The sequence below is a fragment of the Aegilops tauschii genome, chromosome 2 (genome assembly GCF_002575655.3).
Source record: "Aegilops tauschii subsp. strangulata cultivar AL8/78 chromosome 2, Aet v6.0, whole genome shotgun sequence".
In the NCBI taxonomy this organism is placed as follows: Eukaryota; Viridiplantae; Streptophyta; class Magnoliopsida; order Poales; family Poaceae; genus Aegilops; species Aegilops tauschii.
Window position 1 is genome coordinate 16,639,882 of NC_053036.3, and position 25,240 is coordinate 16,665,121.

The window sequence follows — 25,240 nt, forward strand, 5'->3', positions numbered from 1 at the left end:
AAACATGCAATTCACGGTGGAAAGATCAGATGTGGATGGCACTACAAACTAACCAACGGGCATGCTAGGTCGATCATAAGCTCCCTGGATCTGCTTCTTTAAGAAAACGATATCGAGGCATTGTGGTTTGTAGCCATTGGTAGGCTACCCTATATGCTACTCCCTCTGTCCCATAATATAAGAACGTTTTTGACACTAGTGTAGTATCAAAAACGTTTTTATATTTTAGGACAGATGGAGTAGTAGATTAGATGGCAATTGCATCTCCAAGCTATACCACTCAAACCATCGACACGTCTTCGGTATACTCTCATAATAGGTTAACCTAGAGTTAGAGAAACAAGATTCTTCATATTTAGCCAAACGCTTTGTAAATGGAGGGCGCTTTCACAATAGGCAAATTTGCTTTGTGTGTTGGGAACACATCCCACAAGAGACGTCGTCAAGTCAAGGGACCACAAGAGAGTTGCTATTTTGTTGAGCCCTTTTGTGCTTGGGTGCTGAACAAGGAGAAGCAGGCATGCTCATCGCGTCCACCATCCCCGGCCCGGCTGCCGGCTTGGCACAACCTCGCCGGAGCTGCACTCGAGCGAGCCCTGCAGTCCAACGTCGCTAGAGAGAAAGAGAGCAGAGTGATAGGCGCGTGGGTTGGAACGGATAAGGATTGAAGTGCTGCCGGGGAGAATTTGTGTCAGGAACGCGTGAAGGGTTCTTGTTTTTCTTCCTGTCGGTCGGATGTCACGCGGTGAAAGATTGGCCGAGAAAGTGAGACGCCAACGTTCCCTTCGTCCAGAAGAAAACGGACGGACCCTTGATACGCCTCGGCTTCCTTCTTATCTCCTCCTCCTCCCCGAGCAGAGGAGCAAACGACCGGTTACTCTTGAAGCAATCTCTTCATAATTTCTACCGTCATCGGTCGAGCTCCTCCGTTCCCGGGACTGAACCTGGCCCTCTAAGGCGAGGGCCGAGTACATGTAATCATTTGTGAGGTGCTGCGCAGCTTGTAAATTAAGGCCTTGAAACGTTTGATGCCTCATCTTGTTTGTCCATAATTCGTTAAACTGTTTGCCTATCCTACATGCTGCAGCACTGTTTTTTTTGTGTTCGTATTAAGTCGCCAGTTTCACGCAGTAGCATTTTTTGCTTGCCCAGCAACATCATGTGTCGCCGATGCCTCACGGGTTACACCAAAATGTTCTGAATGAATCTAGTTGGTATAGATTTGCAATGTCCTGCATTTTAGCCTTCCACTCAATTATTTGTTATCTTGCCCATTTTCTTACAGAAAACAAATTATATGCAGATGTTACTAAGACTGGGCCTTCTTAGTAACAAAATAATTAAACTTTGTCACAAGCGCCTGACGTCGTCATCTTCAGAATTCTACAGCAGCAAGCACAGCTTCAGAAGCATCAAAGATGATGACAGGATAGTTAATATACACATTAACTGAACCTGGATTAACAGGGCTGAGCAAAACTGCGGCCTTGTTCAACTCAATGGGGTCAAGGGGGAGAGGGGGGTAAAATAAAGAAACAAAATAATCCTATATCCTGTCGATCCATCATCTATGGCTTGCAGGAAACATATACAGGTATATTGTACCTACACCACTACATTTGTCAGGCTCTGTCTATGTAAGCTTCCGCCTTCTTCCGACAAGTCTCAGGAAAACCGGCGAAACAAATAACTCTGCTGCTGCTGCTGCCGCCACCAGGTCGCCGTTTTATTTATTTTGCAACTTGCAATCCGGTTAATGCGCGACCGCCAACAACAATTTATTGCATTTTCATCAACAAATCTTCTGCTCGAGAAAACCTAGGAGGTTAATTTCTGATCCACTAGCATTCCATGGCACAGGGTCCAGCAGTAACCATTTTGGCCTTGCCCATGAATTCTTTTAGATCCCTGAAAATGGAGTTACAGGAAAAATCATCACAAAGCCCAAGAAAAGAGATAATATATATTGAGTGATGCAACTATGCATTTGGAGAAAGCAGCTGCATAATGCGGATGAAGCATGAATTTACCTGCATCTGGGAACTGAGCAGTCCCCGTGATCACACTGTTTTGAGTGAGTGAGCAGAAGTCTCCACATGAAGACACAATTCCTGCAACCTCCTTGGTTCCGGATAGCACATCGTACACCATGGTAGAACAACTTCTTCATTGTAACACACAGTTTGAAACTGCAATTATGCGGATCGTGGAAGCATTTTGATGCATGCACCAAGCTCTCATGGTAGTCCTGCTTTGAAAGCATGAAGTTCATTAGTATGTAACAGCGGGGAAAAAATATCATTCTAACAAAAGACAATTAAAGAAATTTATTTTAGAACTACACAAGAATCCAAAATAAGGAAAATCTTCACATTCACAGAACCGTACCAAAAAAACGGATCATATTCCAAACAATACAAAAAAACTAATCACAGAAATCGTCCATAAATTAGGTAAGAGAACAAAACAAAAGAGAACTAGACTATCCAGTTACAAATTTAACATCCCTTTGGCATTGCGGTGGATTGTGATAATCCCGTTTGTTTAACAAGAATTTGAATATTTGACTGTTTGTTGAAATAAACTTTATCATAATTCTGTAACTATTTTTCCACAACACTGCAGAATAAGTCCAGCACATAACAGTCCAACACAAAACTGAGACTTAAAACGGATACCTGCAGAGTGTAGTTTGGCAGTAGTTGCTGATTGTCCGCCTGTTTGAGTTTATGTATGTGCAAATTTTCGCCGTCTTGTTTATAGCATGAATCACAAAATTTGCAGCCCGCGCAAACCAGGCACCGCCACGCAAAGCGTTGATCCATTGCCCGGTGACAAGCAGAGCAAGCTGAATCATGTAGATTATAAAGAATCATCATTGTTGAGTGTTTTGCCCGTCGGAGTGTATCAAACTGGTACTGATTGTCTTGACAATGCTTCAAGAAATCTGTTCTGCTGTCAAAATACTTGCTTTCCATTGTTGGATCTCCATCATCAGTCTCTGGGAGAGGTTCTTCCTCTATCTGCAGAACAATTAGTTACTCTGGTAAGTACAAATTTCATCATAAATTTACCTAATAATAGCAACGTGAATATTTTGCTTGCTTTATTTGACTGATGAAATGAACTTAAAACTATAGCAGAGTTTATAATAGTACTCTTTGAAAGGCATGCTTTTGTTTTGTTGCAGCTGGATGCCTGTTCTTTTGTGGGGCACTTAGCTCCTCTGCATGGCATCTACAAGGAAGAGCAGGCAAAAACATCATCAGTAATGGGTGCTATCTCAATGGAATGGGTAATTAATTTATCGAGGAACAAAAACTGAGAAATTAAAAAACAGGGGTCATGTGAAGTCCATTTTGCAATTTGAATGACAGATGATCAATTCAAAAAGAAACTGGAGGCAGATAGTTACAAGGGCCTGGGCGCTAGATGATAATACGTGTGTGCAGTTGGATTTTTCATAAGAAAAGGCATTCTCACTGCTGCTGCTTTACTAAGCTTTATGTGGTCATAACCTAGGACAGCAGATTACGTAAGTATAAGATAAAATAATAGTGATCGGATGAAATACTTACTGGTCACAAAGATGGAAGTTTTTGCAGCAAGTACACATCCAACTTTTACCAGATAAAATAGGTTGGTGGCAATGCTTGCAAAACTGCTGCAGACAAAGCATAATAAAGTCTTCTTTCATTGTTCTCATCTTTTCTCCAAGCTACCAACAATGAAAAATATGGTGTCAGTGCTGACGTTATACTGAAAGGGGGATTAAACAAGATTAAAGTAAACTAACTTTGTGCACTAACAAGATATCCTCAGGGTTCCCTTTCCTGTCATCACGTTTGGCAACCCGTAGGGCCCTTCCTGCTTGTATGTCGTTCTTCTGCGAGGTGTCGTCGTCTTTCTTCTCGAGGAGTTTCTCTGCTTCCCCAGGCCAGAAATCATTCTCACAATATGGCAAGCATGCTGCAGAAATAACGGCCTTGCATTCACTGGTAGGCTGAAGAAAAAAATCGTACAGCGTATTACGCTCCACAACTACACCCTCCCTAACAGCCTTCTTGATCAAGTTCTGGTACCTAAGAAGATTCATGAGAAAGCCCAATGAAGTACCATAAACAAATAATAAGGATTAAATTGTAATTATCATGTTATAAATACTGACCAGCTCCGAAGTTTGTCAGACCTCGGCATTTTTTGTGCCGTGGGATGACAATACAAAACATAATCATCACGCTTTGTAGATGGGCAAGCCCATATGGAGCAGCTTACAAACCCTTGTTTCTTGCAGTAATCCAAATAGCCAATCTAAAGGAAAAACATATCGGAAGAATTTGAGCTCAACATGAAATCAAGAAAGTTAATATTAGATGAGTGGTCGCATTTCTCGTACCAAAATTTCATGGTACACAAAGGTACGGAGAGCTTCGCCACTTGCAGATTTGATTTCAGGCCTGAAGTACTTGACCGAATCGATATATGCAAGATAAACGTGCCTTTGATTTGGTGAGGGGCTAGCAGAACCATACTCTTGTACATACATGGCAAACAGACAAACATCCACGCCTTCATTCTTTTGAAACAAGAGAATGGCCTGTACAGAACAAAAGGCACCAAAAGTTAGCCCTCATTATGTACTAAATAGCTGAAATTATTGTTAACTTGGATAATGACAAAAGAATTTGTCAAATAAGGTATCGCCCAATCACCTTCGATTTGTACGGAAATTCACCAGGGTAGTTTCCTTGTTTAAAAAAATCCCGAAAACATGGTAGGACTTGAAGTACTCTTGCAGCAGAAGAAACCACTCTAACAGTAAGACCTTCAACTTCAGGTACCTAAAATATTGGAGTGCAAAAAGAAAATTGCAATAAGTTAACTCCATAGTTAACATCAGACTGCAAAACAATTCCTAGAGACAGGCAAATAATATTAAGATCAACACAGACAGACTGAGTAAACATCAGCAATCAGAACTCATTTCATTATAATATGACATGAATCAAATTATCTCTATTCGAATCCAATAAATTCAACCACACAACTTGACATAGTTTAGAAAAGAAGATCCTGAAATGCAACAAATATTACCCAATTATATATACAGATAATGAATTACTAAGTCGACAGAGGAAGATTGCAAATTTACAATGAAAGAGCTAATGTGTAAGTTCGAACGACATGGATCAAGAAGAGCAAGTAGCTCCTGGAAAATAATAATTAAAGTATTAAAACAGGAATGTGATAGGTCTATGGTTAGTTGTATGGTCAAGAATTGCTGATAATATGGGAGTTATTTTGTATGTAGTAGAAGCCCACAAGATAATCACAAATATAGCACAAATACCTCTTCAACACTTTTTCCTGAAGCCCTTGCCCTCTGCAGCCGCTCATGCTCAAGCCGCACTGAAAGTCTCTGCTCGATATGATTGCTCAGTTTAGTTCTTGGTAACTCTAATGCTCCTAGAACAGCAGATGACTCCAGCAAATCTATATCTCCGCTATCCTTCTCCTTCAATAAACATTTCGCACATGTATACTCCACCCCCTCCTCCATAACCTTAGGGTTAAAAAGGGCACATATTTGATGCTGCCACGCTTTGCATTTATCACACGCAACCCACTGAAATGGCACAAGTTGAACAAAAGATGAGGAATTTGTATATGATTAAGAATAAGTAGAGAGACATAAGAAAAGCACATTACCCATTCAGACTCGGCATCTGTTTCTGCATAATTGGATCTCCTTTCATATTTAGCTTTTGCATTACTAACATGGTGGTGACATTTGGCACATATTGAAGTCTTATCACTTCCATTTTCCACAGGAACATAATAGGATCCCGTCGAATTTATTACTTTAAAACACAGAGCACAGAATCGTGGAGGAGGTTCAAAAAGAAGCCGCTCCATCCCACATAAGTTGCATGTATTTTGGTCAGGCAAGCCTGACTGGTCCTCTTCTGTAATCGCCTTGTTCTGAAAGAAGGAAAAACAATTGAGACAACGAATATGACCTATAGCTCAAAATAACTAAATATTATGTACTATACAGGCAATCCAGTTAACATGATAAAACAAAAACTATTCTTGAGCCTGACTCAAGTGAAATTACATAACTACGTAATTTTGCATATTACTAAGTGGCATAATCCGTAGATATTCTAGCACAACTAAGGATCAAGTGATATACTGATATTACAGTAATAGAAAACCGATGAGATCCAACAGGCTCTGAACTCACCGGAAAAATATGCTGGCCCAGACTTCTCATGTGATCTCTAAGCTCCTCAGCAGTTAAAGGATAAAGTATTGAGCCCCCTCTTTTCTTCCTTGTAGTTAGGCTGGCTACTAGTGATGTTTGATCCACTGAGCTAAGCTTAGAGTCCTTCATCTCGATGTCACCATTTTCATAACACAACCCTTCGTCAGCTTGCACAGCAGTCTCTTGCAACCTAAAATTCTCCATGGTATTGCTAGCATTGCTGTCCTGCAAGGAACAGCCAGATGGCGACTTCATAGATAATACTGTGGTTTCAGACTTTACTGTTTCAGAAGATGCATGAGGCCCATTGGCAGCAGGCTGTTGTTCCTTTGGAAACTCTGTTTCATCGGCATGGACAGGAAAGGGGTAATTAACCTTTAATCGTTTTGCCGGATGATGCTTGCCAGAAGATTCATCTGAAGCAGGTGAATTTGGCTTTGATACAGTGCTATTTGATGTCTGTTCAGCTCTCCCCACTACCTCTCTTACAGTGACACAATTACCAGAGTACAAGTCATGGCCTCCAGCTGTGATATTTGACTGATCTGATTGCTCTATTGGGTGACTCCAAGTATATAACATTTCCTTCCATTCTCTGTACTGTAGAGACGATGATACTAGGCCAGTGGAATATCTGTTGTTATTTGTAAAATTTGCGGTTCTGTCACACATTCCAGACACAGAACTGGAACTACCAGATGTCGATGGTTGTGGACTATCAACTTGATGAGCATCACCTGATACAATTTGATCACAATGTTTAAGATGCAAAATAGCTTAAACTCAGGTTCATACATAACTCAAGTCAAGGTAAGTAAAAACTGACCTGGGAAATGGTCTTCTGTATGGCCAGTAGGCGCTCCACCACTGAAATCTCCAGCAAGACAGGAACTGTATTTTGGTAGTGATGACATACATGGTGCAGCAGTGGTGTTTGCTAAGCTTTCAGGACTCCGTTTAATGTTATCAGCTGAAGAATGAGCAAAGTCGGCAGCAACTTCATGATGATTAGTTGGTGCAAATCCTGCCCAAATAAACCCAAAGTTAAAATTCTGAAGTTGTATTGTGAGGTCAAGATTGAAAGTTCGAAAGTGATCATCTTAACTCACCCTGAGGATAAAACACATGCTGTATACTTGAATCTGGTACTTCTATCCCAAGCTGTCCTGGGTAAGATGTCGGTAAAGCTGCTGAAGAAGCCCAAGCATATATACTGTTGCCAAATGATCCACAACTGAGAAGAGCATTTACCCTAACTTCTAAAGTTTCAAAATCCATGTATTGGATCTGAGAGGAAAAAGTAGGTGTTAGCAAGTCATTCAGAATTATAATAATATGATTTAAATGACCGAATTCCATGAGTACATCACATCATCTAACAGTAACAGTACCATGAACGGAAAACATAACAAATTACAAGAATAGCTTAAACATTGACAAACAGTGACCGAATTCCATGAGTACATCACATCATCTAACAGTAACAGTACCATGAACGGAAAACATAACAAATTACAAGAATAGCTTAAACATTGACAAACAGTTCAAGTTCAGCAGAGCATGATTAAAGATAGCATCTAAAGATGATGTAACAAGAAAGCAGAATAACCCCAAACAAAGCACTGAGTGAGGTCAGGGACAATTATAGTGAAACAGAGGAAAGAATTATATTTGCAACACGACACAACACAAACCTTTGATTCAGCATCCTTATAAAGCTGCTCATCAATACTTTTTGAAACTGCCAGAAGATAACGTGTGTCCAAGTTGTAGAAATCCCCCCTTCCTTGCAGGTAGTTTGCACTGGATAGATAAAGAGATCAAGATGTAGTGTGAAAACAGGAAATGTCAATGATAAATTATTTAGAAAGACAGAACCACTTAATATTTTTTTCACCTCTCTAACACCCCAAATTATCTACTATGCATGGGTTTCAATCAAACAACAAAGTACAGAGACGATATTGTCATACATAGTATGTCAGCATATTTTGCATGCACGTCTATGGCTGAAGTCCAATAGTACACATAAGACACAACTGACAATTCATTTTTCCCAAATTTTATGAAGTTTCTCCAGTGACTGAAAATTGTATTCTATATGTAGAAAAAGACCAAGGCATCGGAATCATTCTCAAGTACACAACAATGTATACTATAAGAATATGAACAATGACAGATTCATCAACATAGCTAGGAAAAAAGGACCTACAATGTAACCATTGCTATTAGAATAAGCTTGCATTGCTGTCGACATTGGTGGTTTCAGTACTTACATTCTATGTTTGATCACGAGACGTACTGGAGAAGTATCTGAATCCATATTATCCAGCTGAAGAACTTGCGCTGCAGTCTGTGTGCGAGGTTTCTGGACAGTAAAGCCACTTGGTGCATACTGCTGCTGGATCCCTTGCAGGGTTTGTGTCATCATCCTTCTAGATCACTTAAAATCCACATATTTAAGTTAGTTTCAGACTTATCAGCAGCTACAAGCACCCCATATACAATAAATGGTCGGGGCAAATGGTAATAAACAAGAAAAAACCAAACAATTATTACATTAATACAACGCAAAGCAGCATTCGATAATCGGTACGGGCAAAAGCTCCATTTTGCCAAGTAAAAATCACAACACGCCAACCACCGAGCCCCACATGCATGGCTAACAACAAGCACTTCAGCCTTATACTAAAGTGAGTTTTAAAACCAGTAAACCATGACTAACAGCAAGCACACAAACTAAAATCTACGACATGAAAGAACTGAAATTTTTCCTCCTAACTAAAATCTACGACATGAAACTAGCCACTGATAAGGGACAAGAATTATGTGCATAGAAAAATGTAAGCAAGAAGATTGGCATGCTAAATAAAAGTAAAACCAATGTGATTTTCATATCCAGGAACTACATTGCTCATCATTTAAGTAACAAAATGTACGACCTTAAAGCATACATTCATATTCAATCAGCAATGCCACCCCCATTCAGATGTTCACTAGTATACAATCAGCAATGCCACCCTCATTCAGTTAAGACTCGGGTTACAGAATGGCCGGGCGAGCATAACAAGTACGACCAACAATCACAGCCTAGCTACAAACACACATATTTTTTTCCTAATTAAAACGAGATTGGTTTCGGTCGACAGCGGCAGCAGCTCGTCAGACCAGCGGCGCGTGGCACGCACGGTCCACGGAGAAGTGAGGGGCGCGGGGGAGGGCTTACTGGGGAGGAAGAGGCCGCCGTCCGTCGCCCCCTTGGCCGGAGGAGGCCGCGTCGACTGCCTCGGCTCGTCCGCGCGGCGTCGCCGCCTAGGGTTAGGGTTTGCTCTGCCTTTCGTCTCGGTCGCGGCTGCGGCGGATCGGACGGTGGAGGCTTGTGATGGTTGTGGACCGCGAGGATCGGGGTTGGGGTTGGGGTTGGGCCGGGATTCTCTCCGCGAGCCAGATATCGGCCGTCGCCCCGACTTCTTGAATCAGTCGGAAAAGGGGGGATTTCTTGTCTCAGAGAAAAAGTCGGAAAAGGGAAATTGGGTGGGCGCCACAACTGGAATCAATCTTGGGAGTTATAAATAACGAAAATACAAAGGTGAACATGGTGCGCACGCACCCATGTGAATAGTAAATTCATAAAAAATACTAAAAATATATAAAAAATCTGAAATTTCGCGGTATGAAACTTGGTCGATCATTCTACTCACGTGTGAAGTTTCATGATGTATTGAGTATTGACCCTCATGGTATTTTGAGCGAAGAAAATACAAATGCGGCCATACTATTCATTAAAACGGTATTTTTTAATATAGTTTTGATTTTGTCATTTTTTTCCCAGATTACCACGGATGTGATTTCTTCGTGAAACTTCGTATGCGAGTATACCGGTTGACTATGTATATTACAAATAAATTCAGATTTTTTTTATTTTTTAGCATTTTTTTGAATTTATTATTCATAAGAGGTGTGTGCGCACCATGTTCATCAAATCCGTGTCCGTATAAATAATGCCATATAAAGATTAAAATATGGCACGATCCAAACAAGAAGCATACCGCAAAAAAAATCGTATGAGTGTTAGAGTCGGCCCGTGGGGTTGCATATGCCACAAGTGGCGACCCTGGCCCAATGAAAGGGAAAATGTAGCTAAACTATGGGCGTCCTTATTGGCTGCCGGACCGAAGAAAACTTGCAATTGAAATTAGTTACCCTGGCGAGAATCTCTTCAATAACTAGTAATAATGTACGTGCAATGCACGTTTATATTAGGTAGGATATTAGTTGCACGTTATATTAGGTAAGATGTATCTATTGCACGTTGGTATTTGGTAAGATATCAATTACTTTTTTCGCGGGAATGGTAGGATATTAATTACATGGCAGATTTCATGGGATAGCGTTTAGTCAAAACGTGTTTATAACCGATGGCAGTGGTGGGTAATTAGAGTGTTAAACGTGTTTGGTGCTCAACATTGGAGCGATTTGAACCGCTAGATAACATGATTTGACGGTCCAGATGGTTTGGATCTGCCTCTTTGGGTCTTTTTATATTGGTATAGATATAGATGATTCCATGATGTCCTCTGCTCCTTCCTTCTATATCTTTCACAACGCGTTGTCCGTCTGATGCAACAATTATATTTTGGAGCCCAAGATTTGCTGCAAGTGCAAAGGCTTCGCGGCAGCTAAGGAAGCAGCTCCCAACAAACATTTCGCCCCCTCTTGATCGCTCGCAGGGGAGGGGGGAGGCCAAACCCCGATTGGCCCAAAGGACTAGTTATTTTTTTAAATGCCATGAAAACACATATTTTCTTATAAAAACAAAGGATATCATAAATTTATAAAAATGTCATTATTATGAAAATATGAAAAATGCCGCTACTTTATAAAACTTCCACTTTTTCTAATTTATATATTTACAATGGTATGTTTAAAAAATGTGCCACGGGATCTATAAAAAGATAAATTTATGAAATTTGCCATGGAGATGTTTCACGGTGCAAAAATGCCATGTTTTTTGGATTTTCTTAATTTTGCCTAGACATAAACAAAACTTTCCATGTGTAAAATTTGCTTTATTTGGTCCACTGCACAAAAAATTACTTATAAAAAATTGTCATGTCAATAAAAAATGAAATTTTTGTCCACTTAATAATAGAACCGCCATCCTCTTGATAATAAAATTGTCATACAAATCTATACCTGCTAATAAAGAAAATAGGTATTCTTGGTCCATCATGCTATTTTGTATAAAACCCCCTTATGTTTCTGATAATCAACCTGTTGTCCAGTTTTAAATCGGATTTTTGGTTTCAAAGAGAACCCCCTGATGGTTTTTGGTAATCAATCCATGACTCAGTTTAAGTTAGATTTTTGTTTTTTATAGGAAACCTCCTGATATTTGGGTTAATCAATCCACGGTACATATGAAATGTTTTATAAAAGTATTCATATATTTTAAACCCTAACTCTAAATTTAACATGTTATATGTGTAATTTGATTAGAAAAATATGTAGAATCTAAATATAATGTTATTTTGCATGTTAAACATTAAAAAATGCAATTTAGGATGCAACCTCAATCAATGGCGCATGATCCATCTTTCTTCGTACCGGTGCCGATCCGGATTAGAAATGAACACCATAGCAAAACCAGGATTGAAGACGAAACAAACATCTATAACCACACATGCATACCTCACGAAAACCTCACATGAAAAAACCAGATTTCTCATCTTATGGAGAGAGAGAGACGCCTTAGGATTGACAACATTCTAGCGCTTTGTGATTGTGTGAGAACTGAGGCCACCGTCGTCAAGGGGGGGGAGGATAAGGGCAACACGAATGACATGCCATGCGTTAAAATAAAGGACATGAGTCTTGGGTCATGGTTATTGGGTTAGGAAGTGGTTTTTTTCTCTCCCGTTGCAACGCACGGGATCTTTTGTTAGTAATAATAAAAACGTCACCCTCTCAATAATATAACTATCATCCTATTAATATTTAAACTCCATGCTCTCAATAATAAAAGTTTCATGCTCTTAATAATAAAAATGCCATGTTATTAATAATAAAAATGGCATGCTATTAATAATAAAATTGTCATCCTCTCAATAATAAAAATATCATGTTATTAATTATTAAAATGGCATGCTCTTAATAATAAAACTGCCATGTGAGGAAGTAAAAAAACATACTATATATGTAGATTTCAACAATGAAAAATATATTCAACTGCTAAAAATAGCCTTTACAAATAATAATACAATACAAATGATGAAAAAGCGCAAATACCTCGGTCAGGCTAGTTATATTACACTTTGGATTCCGCCACCTTAACTAACACAAGTGGTTCTATAGTATCGCCTTAGCTACTTGTGTCATTGCAAACCTACTCCTTATGGGGGCTCTTCAAAATCAAAATTTACATTTACCACAGAAAAACTGTAGGAGGACTAGAGAGGGATTGACGTAATGCGGTGGGTGTATTATTAAGCCTCGAGGGCAAGTATATATACAACAATTATATTTTGGAGCCCAAGATCTGCTATGAGTGCCAAGGCTTCACGGCAGCTAGGGAAGCAGCTCCAAATGAATGTTTCGTCCCCTCTTGATCGCTCGCAGGGGGAGGCCAAACCCCGATTGGCCCAAAGGCCTAGTTATATTTTTAAATAAAATGCCATGAAAAAAACATATTTTATTATAAAACAAAGGAAATCATAATTTATAAAAATGTCATTATTATGAAAATAATGAAAAATACCGCTACTTTATAAAAGTTCCATTTTTCTAATATATAAGTTTACAATGGTATGATTAAAAAATGTGTTGTGGGATCTATAAAAAGATAGATTTATGAAATTTGCCATGGAGATGTTTCACGGTGCAAAAATGCCATGTTTTTTTGGCACTAGTAGAAAAAGAGGCTTCCATACGCCCCCATTAGTCCCCAAAACAATCGAACCGCGACAAAAGGGGCCTTTAGTCGCGGTTCGGGAGGAGACCCGCGACCAACTATCTGGGCCCAGCGCGCTCGGTCGACAGCTAGCGGACGGGAGGGGCTTTAGTCCCGGTTGGCCTGGCCAACCGCGACTAAAGGCCGTCCCCGAAGGCCTTTAGTCGCGGTTGGCCAGGCCAACCGGGACTAAAGGCCCATCCCTATATATAGGACTCAGCTCACTTCACTTCACTCAGCTCACTTCACAATTTTCAAAAGGGGGTGGTGGGTTTGCTTTTGGTTCCTCCTATGCACACAAGGTGTTCGATGAAATGCCCGAGAGCCTGAAACAAACATGATATGAAGTGTCCGAGCCACACTTGAGCTTTCTCATTTATTTTTCCTCCGCGATCGCGGTTAGCAACTTGAACCTTTCATGTGTCATTGATAAAATATGCATGTGTGTAGTTCATTGTTTAATTTGTATTATTTCTAGCTAGTTAGTTTAACAAATGCATGATGGTTAATTATATACTTTATATAATAATAATGCAGATGAATCGGCAATGGATGTACAGTCCCCGACTCTCCGGCGAGTTCACTACGGGTTTGAAAGATTTCCTCGTAGTGGCAAATGCGAACAAGCAGCAAGGTTTTATTATCTGTCCATGTGCTGTCTGTAAGAATCAGAAGGGTTACTCCTCCTCAAGAGACGTTCACATGCACCTGCTTCGGCACGGTTTCATGCCAAGCTATAATTGTTCGACCAAGCATGGAGAAAGAGGGGTTAGAATGGAAGAAGATGAAGAAGGGGATGATATCGATGACAACTATCATGATCATTTCGGTGATACTTTCATGGAGGATGATGCTGAAGGTGGGGAAGGGTTAGGTGAAGGTGAAGAAGAGGCACATGATGAGCCCGCTGATGATCTTGGTCGGACCATTGCTGATGCACGGAGACGCTGCGAAACTGACAAGGATAGGGAGAATTTGGATCGCATGTTAGAGGATCACAAAAAGTCGTTGTATCCAGGATGCGATAATAGTCTGAAAAAGCTGGGCTGCACACTGGATTTGCTAAAATGGAAGGCACAGGAAGGTGTAGGTGACTCATCATTTGAAAATTTGCTGAAAATGTTGAAGAATATGTTTCCGAAGAATAACGAGTTGCCCGCCAGTACGTACGAAGCAAAGAAGGTTGTCTGCCCTCTAGGTTTAGAGGTTCTGAAGATACATGCATGCATTAACGACTGCATCCTCTACCGCGGTGAATACGAGAATTTGAATGAATGCCCTGTATGCACTGCATTGCGTTATAAGATCAGAGGCGATGACCCTGGTGACGATGTTGAGGGCGAGAAACCCAGGAAGAGGGTTCCCGCCAAGGTGATGTGGTATGCTCCTATAATACCACGGTTGAAACGTCTGTTCATGAACAAAAAGCATGCCAAGTCGTTGCGATGGCACAAAGAGGACCGTAAGTCCGACGGGGAGTTGAGACACTCCGCTGATGGAACGCAATGGAGAAAGATCGACAGAGTGTTCAAAGATTTTGCAGCTGACGCAAGGAACATAAGATTTGGTCTAAGTACTGATGGCATGAATCCTTTTGGCGAGCAGAGCTCCAGCCATAGCACCTGGCCCGTGACTCTATGCATCTACAACCTTCCTCCTTGGTTGTGCATGAAGCGGAAGTTCATTTAGATGCCAGTGCTCATCCAAGGTCCAAAGCAACCCGGGAACGACATCGATGTGTACCTAAGGCCATTAGTTGATGAACTTTTACAGTTGTGGGCCAGACCTGGTGTACGTGTCTGGGATGAGCACAAAGGAGAGGAATTTGACCTACGAGCGTTGCTTTTTGTAACCATCAACGATTGGCCTGCTCTCAGTAACCTTTCGGGACAGACAAATAAGGGATACAATGCATGCACGCACTGCTTACATGAGACTGAAAGTGTACGTTTGGTTAATTGTAAGAAGAACGTGTACCTGGGTCATCGTCGATTTCTTCCCCGAAATCATAACGTAAGAAAGAAAGGCAAGCATTTCAACGGCAAGGCAGATCACCGGCCGAAGCCTGCGGAACGTACTGGTGCTGAGATATTTGATATGGTCAAGGATTTGAAAGTCATCTTTGGAAAGGGTCCTGGCGGACAATCAGTTCCGCGGGGAGTTGACGGGCACGCACCCATGTGGAAGAAGAAATCTATATTTTGGGAGCTAGAATATTGGAAAGTCCTAGATGTCCGCTCTGCAATCGACGTGATGCATGTTACGAAGAATATTTGCGTGAACCTGCTAAGCTTCTTGGGCGTGTATGGGAAGACAAATGATACAAAGGAAGCACGGCAGGACCAGCAACTTTTGAAAGACCCAGATGACCGGCATCCGGAATGGTTTCAAGGTCGTGCCAGCTACGCTCTTACCAAAGAAGAGAAGGTCATTTTTTTTGAATGCCTGAGCAGTATGAAGGTCCCGGCTGGCTTCTCGTCAAATATAAAGGGAATAATAAACATGGCGGAGAAAAAGTTCCAAAACCTGAAGTCTCACGACTGCCACGTGATTATGACGCAATTGCTTCCGATTGCTTTGAGGGGGCTCCTACCGGAAAATGTTCGAGTAGCCATTGTGAAGCTATGTGCATTCCTCAATGCAATCTCTCAGAAGGTAATCAATCCAGAAGATCTACCACGGTTACAGAACGATGTGGTCCAATGCCTTGTCAGTTTCGAGTTGGTGTTCCCATCATCCTTCTTCGATATTATGACGCACCTCCTGCTCCACCTAGTCGAAGAGATTTCCATTCTCGGTCCTGTATTTCTACACAATATGTTCCCCTTTGAGAGGTTCATGGGAGTATTAAAGAAATATGTTCGTAACCGTGCTAGGCCAGAAGGAAGCATCGTCAAGGGCTATGGAAATGAGGAGGTAATTGAGTTCTGTATTGACTATGTTCCTGACCTTAAGCCGATTGGTATTCCTCAATCGCGGCACGAGGGGAGACTAAGTGGAAAGGCAAGATCGGAAGGAAATCCACGATATGTATGGACGGTCATTCTATGACTGAAGCACACCACACAGTTCTGCAAAATTCCAGCTTTGTGGCTCCGTACTTCGAGCAACACAAGAATATTTTACGCTCGGACAACCCGGGGAAGCCTGAATCTTGGATTAGAAAGGCCCACATGGAGACTTTCGGCAGTTGGTTGCGAAAACATTTAATGAATGACAATGATGTTGGAGATCAGTTGTACATGTTGGCCAAGAAACCATCTTCGACTATAACGATTTTCCAAGGGTACGAGATAAATGGGAATACATTTTACACCATCGCCCAAGATAAAAAGAGCACCAACCAAAATAGTGGTGTCCGCTTTGATGCAGCAACCGAGAATGGGCGAAAGGTCACATATTATGGTTACATAGAGGAGATATGGAAACTTGACTATGGACCCTCCTTTAAGGTCCCTTTGTTCCGGTGCAAATGGTTCAAGCTAACAGGAGGTGGGGTAAAGGTGGACGAGCAATACGGAATGACAATGGTGGATTTCAACAATCTTGGTTACCTTGACGAACCATTCGTCCTTGCCAAAGATGTCGCTCAGGTTTTTTATTTGAAGGACATGAGTAGCAAACCGAGGAAACGGAAAGATAAGAAAACGATCAGTACATCATGCGATGATCCAAAGCGCCACATTGTTCTTTCAGGGAAAAGAAACATCGTGGGAGTGCAGGACAAGACAGACATGTCAGAAGATTATAATATGTTTGGTGAAATTCCGCCCTTCAAAGTGAACACTGACCCAAGCATTAAGTTAAATGATGAGGATGCTCCATGAATACGGCACAATCGTAAGCAAGCAGGGACACAAGGGAAGAATTGATGTGTAATAATTTATTGTACCAAACTTTGTATTTGGTCGATGAACTGAATGATGTATCAAACCTTTTGGCAAACCTTCAAGGGATCGATGAACTGAATTTTTTGATATATTATTTGTATTTTTAAGATTTTAAAATGAATTAGTTTTATTTTTCTGATTTTTTTGATATATAATTATATTTTTAAGATTTTAAAATGAATTAGTTTTATTTTTCTGATTTTTTTGATATATTATTTGTATTTTTAAGATTTTAAAATGAATTAGTTTTATTTTTCTGATTTTTTTGATATATAATTGTATTTTTAAGATTTTAAAATGAATTAATTTTATTTTTCTGATTTTTTTGATATATTATTTGTATTTTTAACATTTTAATAGCAAAAATAATTATCATAAAGTAAAATAAATAAGTAATTAGAAACAAAATAAAATAAAATAAATAAGTTTTTGTTGTAACTAGAAACAAAACAAAATAAATAAAGCAAAAAAGAAAACAAAAAACAGGCAAAAAATAAAAAATATGCCACCTACTGGGCCACCACGGCCTGAATACGACTAGAAACCCATCGATGGGCCAGGATTCAGGCCCGCAGAAGGCCTATTGGCCCATCAGGCATAGCAGTGACAATTAGGCCCGTAAGCCTGCAATAGAGAGGAGCTCAAGAGGGGAGCGGCAGTGGGGCTTATAAACCACTGCGCGCCCCTCTCAACTAGCGAGGTGGGACTAAACTTTCGACGCGGGCAGCACAATGCCTTTAGTCCCGGTTGGGGAGGCGGACCGGGACTAAAGGTACCCTTTAGTCGCGGTTGTTGTCCCCAACCGCGACTAAAGGCTCTTTCTGCGCGGGAACGAAAGCGGCGCCAAAACCCTTTAGTCCTGGTTGGGGAGGCGGACCGCGACTAAAGGTACCCTTTAGTCGCGGTTGGCAACCGCGACTAAAGGGTACCTTTAGTCGCGGTCCGCCTCCCCAACCGGGACTAAAGGTATGTCTATATATACTGCACTTAGCAGTTTCCGCCACTTCCCATTCTCCTCTCTCGACGCCGAAGCCCTGCCCCGACGCCGATCGACGCCGAAGCCCTGCGCGCCGCCGCCCCCGTCCCCAGTGAGCGCCGCCGCCGCCCGTGCCCTGCCCGCCGCAGCCCCTGCCCTTGCCTGCCGCCCGCCGCCCGACGCCCTGCCGCCCGGCGCCTGTCCCTGCCTGCCGTCCTCCGCGCGCCTCCCGCCGCCGGAAAAGGAAGAAGAAGAAAGAAGAAAGAAAACAGAAGAAGAAAACAAAAGAAAATAGAAGAAAAACAAGAAAAAGGAAGAAAAAAGGAAAAAGGAAGAAAAAAAGAAAACAAAAGAAAAAGGAAGAAGAAAGAAAAAAGAAAACAAAAGAAAACAGAAGAAAAACAAACAGAAGAAAAAAACAGAAGAAAAAAGGAAAAAGAAAAAAGAAAAAAGGAAAAAAGGAAGAAAAAAACAGAAGAAAAACAAAAGAAAACAAAAGGAAACAGAAGAAAAAGGAAGAAGAAAAAAAGAAGAAAGAAAAAGGAAGAAGAAAAAAATGAAAACCAAATGAAAACCAAAAGAAAGAAGAAAGAAAAAGGAAGAAGAAAAAAAGAAGAAGAAAGGAAGAAGAAAGGAAGAAGAAGAAAGAAAGAAGAAAGAAAAAGGAAGAAGAAGAAAGAAAGAAGAAAAAAGGAAGAAGAAGAAAGAAAGAAGAAAAAAAGAAAGAAGAAAGAAAGAAGAAAGAAAAAGGAAGAAGAAAAAAAGAAGAAAGAAAAAGGAAGAAGAACAAAAGAAGAAAGAAAAAGGAAGAAGAAAAAAAGAAGAAAGAAAAAGGAAGAAGAAAAAAATGAAAACCAGATGAAAACCAAAAGAAAGAAGAAAGAAAAAGGAAGAAGAAAAAAAGAAGAACAAAGGAAGAAGAAAGGAAGAAGAAGAAAGAAAGAAGAAAGAAGGAAGAAGAAAGAAAGAAGAAAGGAAGAAGAAGAAAAAAAGAAGAAAAAAGGAAGAAGAAGAAAAAAAGAAGAAAAAAGGAAGAAGAAAGAAACCAAATGAAAACCAAAAAGAAAAACAAAGAAAACAAAACAAAATACTTGGCAGTGCTCAATAATCTTATTTTTTAATTCCTCCTCCTCTATGTCCCCTTAATCTTATTTTTTAATTCCTTTATACTTAAATAATTTTTACTATATGCAGGAGTGACATATGGCGGACGATAGAGCCGAGCCGCTTAGGGATCCAGAGGCTGAACATTATTTAATGGGCATCATCAACAACGAGATTCCTTATGTGCCGGGCTCAGAAGAGGATGTAGTCTCTTCTTTTCTGAACCTTGACGGTGGAACAGAGATTGTCGATGATCAAGAAGGTGAAGGAACGGACATTGTCGACGGAGGTCAACCGTCAACAAACGACGATCTCGAATTGCAAGTAGCAACCACCTCCGGCGAGGTATATATATACATTGAGCCTCTCGTGATACAAACTTACTGAAATGTGAATACATATGTATTAACGCGCGCGACTCTCTTTCTTTTTTTAGCCCTCCGGATCGAGTACGACAAAGCGTGGCAAATCCAAGGCGATGAAAACAGGAGAAACATATGCCATTGAGTTTGTCAGTGAAACCGGCAAGCCCCTACAGCACACCTCAAAGTTTATCAACCAATGCGGAGTCGTTGTTAGAGACAACGTCCCGATCACCGTCCAGGAATGGAAGGAGCCAAAGAAGGCACGTCTTGGTTTCATTTTTGTCGACAAGAGAACGAAAAAGGATTGCTGGAGAAAGCTTATGGAACATTTCATTCTACCTCTGGAATACAACAAAGTCGATGAATTCGGTAACGAGGTTCCGGGTGGACGTCAGAGGAGGAGGCTAGTTAAAGAGTTCGCTCTTCAGAAGATGGGCGAAGCATTCCGGAACTTCAAGAAAAATTTAACCCGTGACTATGTCAACAAGGGCAAGACTCCGGATTTCAATGGACAACATGAGAAACTGAAAGATGATTGGCCAGAATTTGTGAGGCAAAAGCAATCGGAGCATTTCAAGGAAATATCGAAAAAAATAAGGATAATGCGAGTAAGAAAAAGTTCCATCATATTATGGGGCCAGGAGGATACCGCCTTTCGGAGCCTAGGTGGCAGAAGATGGAGGAGGACCTGAGGGTGCGAGGAATCCCTCTAGGTACAGAGGGATGGGACCCAAGGGCCAAAAGCTGGTGGTACGGGCATGGGGGATCGCTAGACCCGGAGACAGGGGTGTGTGTTCACCGGCAGAGACAGTTTGCTCCCACCCAAGCCCTTATTGACGCAATGACCCAAGCTCAAGAGGGCTTGATCAAGTTCAACAGAGAGAAAGACGCACTGACAACAGCCCTCGGGAATGATGAACACGGAGGACGTGTACGAGGCAAAGGCAAAGTTCCGTGGAAAGTAGGGTTTTCCCAGGACAATGACCCGTACTGTTACAGAAGCCGTAAGAGAAAGACGGACCGGGATGCAGATCTTATGACGAAGTTTGCATCGGAACTCCATGAGTTGAAGCAGACCGTGCATGAACTAGTAAAAGAAAAATCGGCTGCAGGGCCGCATGAAGATCATGAAGCGGATCGCGGAAGCCAGCAGCGGAGAAGCAGCGTGGCTTCCACGGATGCCCCGCCTGGTGCTAGTGCACCGATGATCGAGATTCGTGCACCGGAGCCTCACTACCCCGTGGATGATGTAAAGGAGATGAAAGAATGTGATCTGCATTATCCCGTGGGGAACGTTTCCACGAAGGTAGCTAGCGGCAGTGCTTTACCATGTACACCTGGAGCACTCCACCACAACAACCCCATTGCATATGGCTATGCTCGTGTCACGGTGGAAGACATAGTCCAAGGGTTTGAGGACCTGGAGATTGACAAACCTACACCCGAAGGGGAGAGAAGACTTGGAGATGTCAAGCGCCAGATCATTCTATGGAAAAAGAAGTACATAGTGTTTCCGGGCGAGGCGCCAAGGCTAGCAAGTCCACCCCCCTCCGATGGTGGTGGTGGTGGCGGTGGTGGTGGTGGCGGTGGTGGTGGTCGTGGTGGTTCACCTACACCTCCTTCACGCCATTCGACGCCGTCCCCCGATCCACAACCTCCGGCGGGTACGACGCCCCCCAATCCACCTCCGGCGAAGAAGCAGAAGCAGGCGGACAGCAAGGAAACCCGCTCGTGGACTATTAACCCGGACCCTTATGTACCTAAGACCACAAGGGTACCGGAGCCATCACTGAAGCCTCTCCTCCCAAGGCCTTGGGAACTTAGTGAAGCTGAAACCAAATTGGCCGCGTCTGCTGATTATGAGAAATGGAAGGCGGATATGAAGGCGATAAAAGAGCCTGAGCCCAAGCAAGTATTCACTGAGAAGCAAAAGAAGTGGGCTAAGGATTTTTTGACGACACCGTCCCAAGCCGAGCTGAATATGCCTGACGACTATGGACATGAACTTCGTAGGCAAGCAAAAATATTGAAGGAGGAGAAAGAAGAAAGTAAAAAAAGCGGGAAACAAGTTGACCAGCTCGGGAAGCAGAAGAAACAATCGACCCCCCCGCTCATAGTGAAAGCCGGTCCGGAAGAGGACCCCGAGATCATAGCAGCTGCGGCAGCACTTGGATTGACTGTAGCGAGTGCCATGAAATAAGCGTCCGAGATGGGTTTGACTCTTCGTGCCTTCTTAGGCCTTGAGGATGCGCCAGTATGTGAGATAGCATTACAATATGTGCGGAATGGGCCTCTCGTCGAGCCTGCGCGGGAAAAGAGTCTACCACCACAAATGCGAAATCTGCTACGTTGGTACAAGCAATTCATAACATGGGCCGACAAAGAATATGTTTATGCGGATGTTACAGATGAGCATCACACCAAACGGTACTCTGTACAAGTTCATATGAGTGAATTGTTCCAGCTGTTCAATCTGCGCGACCTCGACAAATCTATGCTGAGTTGCTACGTTCTGTAAGTGATTTATTTCTACCTCATCTCGTTCTTCATTGCCTGCACTATATATATATATATATATATATATATATATATATATATATATATATATATATATATATATATATATATATATATATATATTGTCCTAACTATATTGTTGCGTACGCTATTATGCAGATTGAAGATTTGGGAATGCAAAATAAGAAACATCCATGATGTTGGGTTCATTGACCCACATATCGTTAATGGACATGTGTTACAACATCACCCCGAAGACGTGGAGAAAGACTTGTACAAGTTTCTTAGAAAGCATCAACTCAAAAGTCATATTCTATTTCCTTACCATTTTGGGTGAGTGTTTCTCTCTTGTGCCCATTCTCTTTTGTTTACTCCATGCATGGTATGTCTAATCGATGAGTTATGCATGACTGTGCATGTAACGTGTCCGCAGGTTCCACTGGATTCTGCTAAATATTGAACTTCACACCTCCAGAGTTCTAATCATGGACTCTATGGATTCGGATCCAAAGCGTTGGGCCGACATGAGAAAAATGCCGCAAAAGTAATTATTGAGCTCTATATCGATCGGTCTCTTTCGTTCATTTCCTAATATAAAGTAACTAATAACTCCCTTGTTCATTTAATTTTCTTTCCCCTGTAGGGTTTGGAGACGGTTCTCAGAAGAAATTGTCGGTGAATTCAAACATGAGCTAGATTTCAGAAGGTTAGTTAATGTGGATAAGCAGCCACCGGGGACCAATCTATGTGGATACTATGTTTGTGAGAACATCCGGAGACACACCTCTGAGCGGAAGGCATCGGATAGCGTGCGGAACGCGACGGATAACTTGCGGAGGAAGCTTAGTCCAAAAGCTCGCTTCTGACCAATTCAAGAAGAATTAGCAGGATTTTTCATGAGGGAAGTCATCAATCCTAAAGGAGAACACTATACCGAGGACGAAGAAATTTATATGCATACCCGAGATTGAAACTTGTTCGAAGTTGTATATGGTCATCCATCCTAATTGTGTATGGAAACTTGTTCGAAGTTGTATATGGTCACCCGAGATTGAATATATATTATATATTCCTCTTGAATTCTTCTTGTTTGAAATTTCATATGCATGTATATAGTAGCGTAGAATATGTGTACTGAAACTTCATCAAAATTAAAATAAAACACAAAATAAAATATAAAAGAAATAAAACACTCCAAATTAAAAAGAAACCAGGTTTAGGGGGGCTAAAACCCTAAACCTGCGGAGGAGGCCTTTAGTCCCGGTTGGCCACGAGAACCGGGACTAAAGGTCCTCCGCCCCGACGGACCACGGGCGCCCACGTGGACGGGCCTTTAGTCCCGGTCAGCCACAAGAACCGGGACTAAAGCCTTTAGTCGCGGTCCGTAAGAGGCGCGACTAAAGGGGGGGTCTTTAGTCGCGCATATTTAGTCCCGGTTGCACAGCCGGGACTAAAGGCTGTTGCGAACCGGGACTAAAGGGCTTTTTTCTACCAGTGTGGATTTTATTTATTTTTGCCATAGACAAAAACAAAAATGTCCGTGTGTAAAATTTTGCTTTATTTGGTCCACTATATAAAAAATTACTTATAAAAAATGTTGTGTCAATGAAAATAAAATAAAATTGTCATGTCAATAAAAAATGAAATTTTCGTTCTCTTAATAATAAAACCGCCATCCTCTTGATAATAAAATTGTCATACAAATCTATACCTGATAATAAAGGAAATAGGTATTCTTGGTCCGTCATGCTATTTTGCATAAACCTCCTGATGTTTTTGATAATTAACCTGTCGTCCAGTTTTAAATCGGATTTTTGATTTCACAGAAAACCCCCTGATGGTGTTTGGTAATCAACCCGCGACTTAGTTTTAAGTCAGAATTTTGTTTTTATAGGAAGCCCCCCTGATATTTGGGTTAATCAACCCACGGTACATATGAAATGCTTTATAGAAGTATTCATATCTTTTAAACCCTAACTTAAAATTTAACATGTTATATATGTAATTTAATTAAAAATATTTATAATCTAAATATGATGTTATTTTGCATGTTAAACATTAAAATGAAATTTAGGATGGAACCTCAATCAATAGCGCATGATCTGTCTTTCTTTCGTACCGGTGCCGATCCGGATTGGAAACGAATATCATAACAAAACTAGGATTGAAGACGAAACAAACATCTATAACCACACATGCATGCCTCACGAAAACCTCACATGAAAATACCAGATTTCTCATCTTATGCAAAAGAGAGAGAGACGCCTTAGGATTGACAACATTCCAGCGCTTTGTGATTGTGTGAGAACTGAGGCCACCGTCGTTAAGGGGGAGGGGGGAGGAGGATAAGGGCAACACAGATGACATGCCATGCGTTAAAATAAAGGACATGGGTCTTGGGTCATGGTTATTGGGTTAGGAAGTGGTTTTTTTCTTCTCCCGTTGCAACGTACGGGCTCTTTTGTTAGTAATAATAAAAACGTCACCCTCTCAATAATAGAACTATCATCCTATTAATATTTAAACTCCATGCTCCCAATAATAAAAGTTTCATGCTCTTAATAATAAAAATGCCATGTTATTAATAATAAAATTGGCATGCTATTAATAATAAAACTGTCATCCTCTCAATAATAAAACTATCATGTTATTAATTATTAAAATGACATGCTCTTAATAATAAAACTGCCATGTGAGGAAGTAAAAAAACATACTATGTTGATTTCAACAATGAAAAATATACTCAACTGCTAAAAATAGCCTTTAAAATAATAATACAATACAGATGATGAAAAAGCGCAAATACCTCGGTCAGGCTAGTTATATTACACTTTGGATTCCGCCACCTTAACTAACACGCAAGTGGTTCTGTAGTATCGCCTTAGCTACTTGTGTCATTGAAAACCTACTCCTTGTGTGGGCTCTTCAAAATCGAAATTTATGTTTCCCTCAAAAAAAACTGTAGAAGGACTAGAGAGGGATTGACGTAATGCGGTGGTGTATTATTTAGCCTCAAGGGCAAATATATATAGAGTACAAGGCAAGACGCCTCTCATAAAGAAAAGATAAAAATCGTATAAGGAAATAATACAGTCAATCTTAACAAATCCTAATCTAGCATGATCTATACACCAACAAAAACAAATCGAAATTTACGATGAAACTGAAAGG

At 41.1% G+C, this 25,240-nt stretch overlaps 1 protein-coding gene across 4 annotated transcripts; it reads right to left on the reverse strand.

The window, feature by feature from the left end:
* Positions 1-1,402: 1,402 nt before the first annotated feature.
* Positions 1,403-9,734, reverse strand: LOC109760851 (probable histone acetyltransferase HAC-like 3). Of its 4 annotated transcripts, none has more exons than XM_020319656.4 (17): positions 9,495-9,734; positions 8,545-8,711; positions 7,963-8,071; positions 7,378-7,555; positions 7,095-7,292; positions 6,248-7,005; positions 5,710-5,982; positions 5,351-5,626; positions 4,713-4,841; positions 4,397-4,597; positions 4,169-4,311; positions 3,797-4,082; positions 3,579-3,718; positions 3,159-3,237; positions 2,679-3,023; positions 2,031-2,248; positions 1,403-1,908 (listed from the first exon to the last, which is right to left on the reverse strand). In XM_020319656.4, the coding sequence occupies exons 2-17, from the start codon at positions 8,697-8,699 to the stop codon at positions 1,842-1,844; spliced, it is 3,555 nt and encodes a 1,184-aa protein (XP_020175245.1). In that variant the 5' UTR covers positions 8,700-8,711; positions 9,495-9,734; the 3' UTR covers positions 1,403-1,841. The 4 variants fall into 4 exon arrangements, with proteins under 4 accessions (XP_020175245.1, XP_020175243.1, XP_073363822.1 ...); XM_020319654.4 differs by having other exon boundaries at positions 2,031-2,251; positions 9,495-9,729; XM_073507721.1 differs by having other exon boundaries at positions 8,545-8,703; positions 9,495-9,697.
* Positions 9,735-25,240: the final 15,506 nt, after the last annotated feature.

Coding starts and splice junctions, on each gene's coding strand:
- LOC109760851 (XM_020319654.4), bottom strand. CDS start 8,699: ATGATGACACAAACCCTGCAAGGGATCCAGCAGCAGTATGCACCAAGT. Junction 5,627..5,709: donor CAGATGCCGAGTCTGAATGG/GTAATGTGCTTT, acceptor GTGCCATTTCAG/TGGGTTGCGTGTGATAAATG. Junction 2,252..2,678: donor TGCCAAACTACACTCTGCAG/GTATCCGTTTTA, acceptor ATGCTTTCAAAG/CAGGACTACCATGAGAGCTT.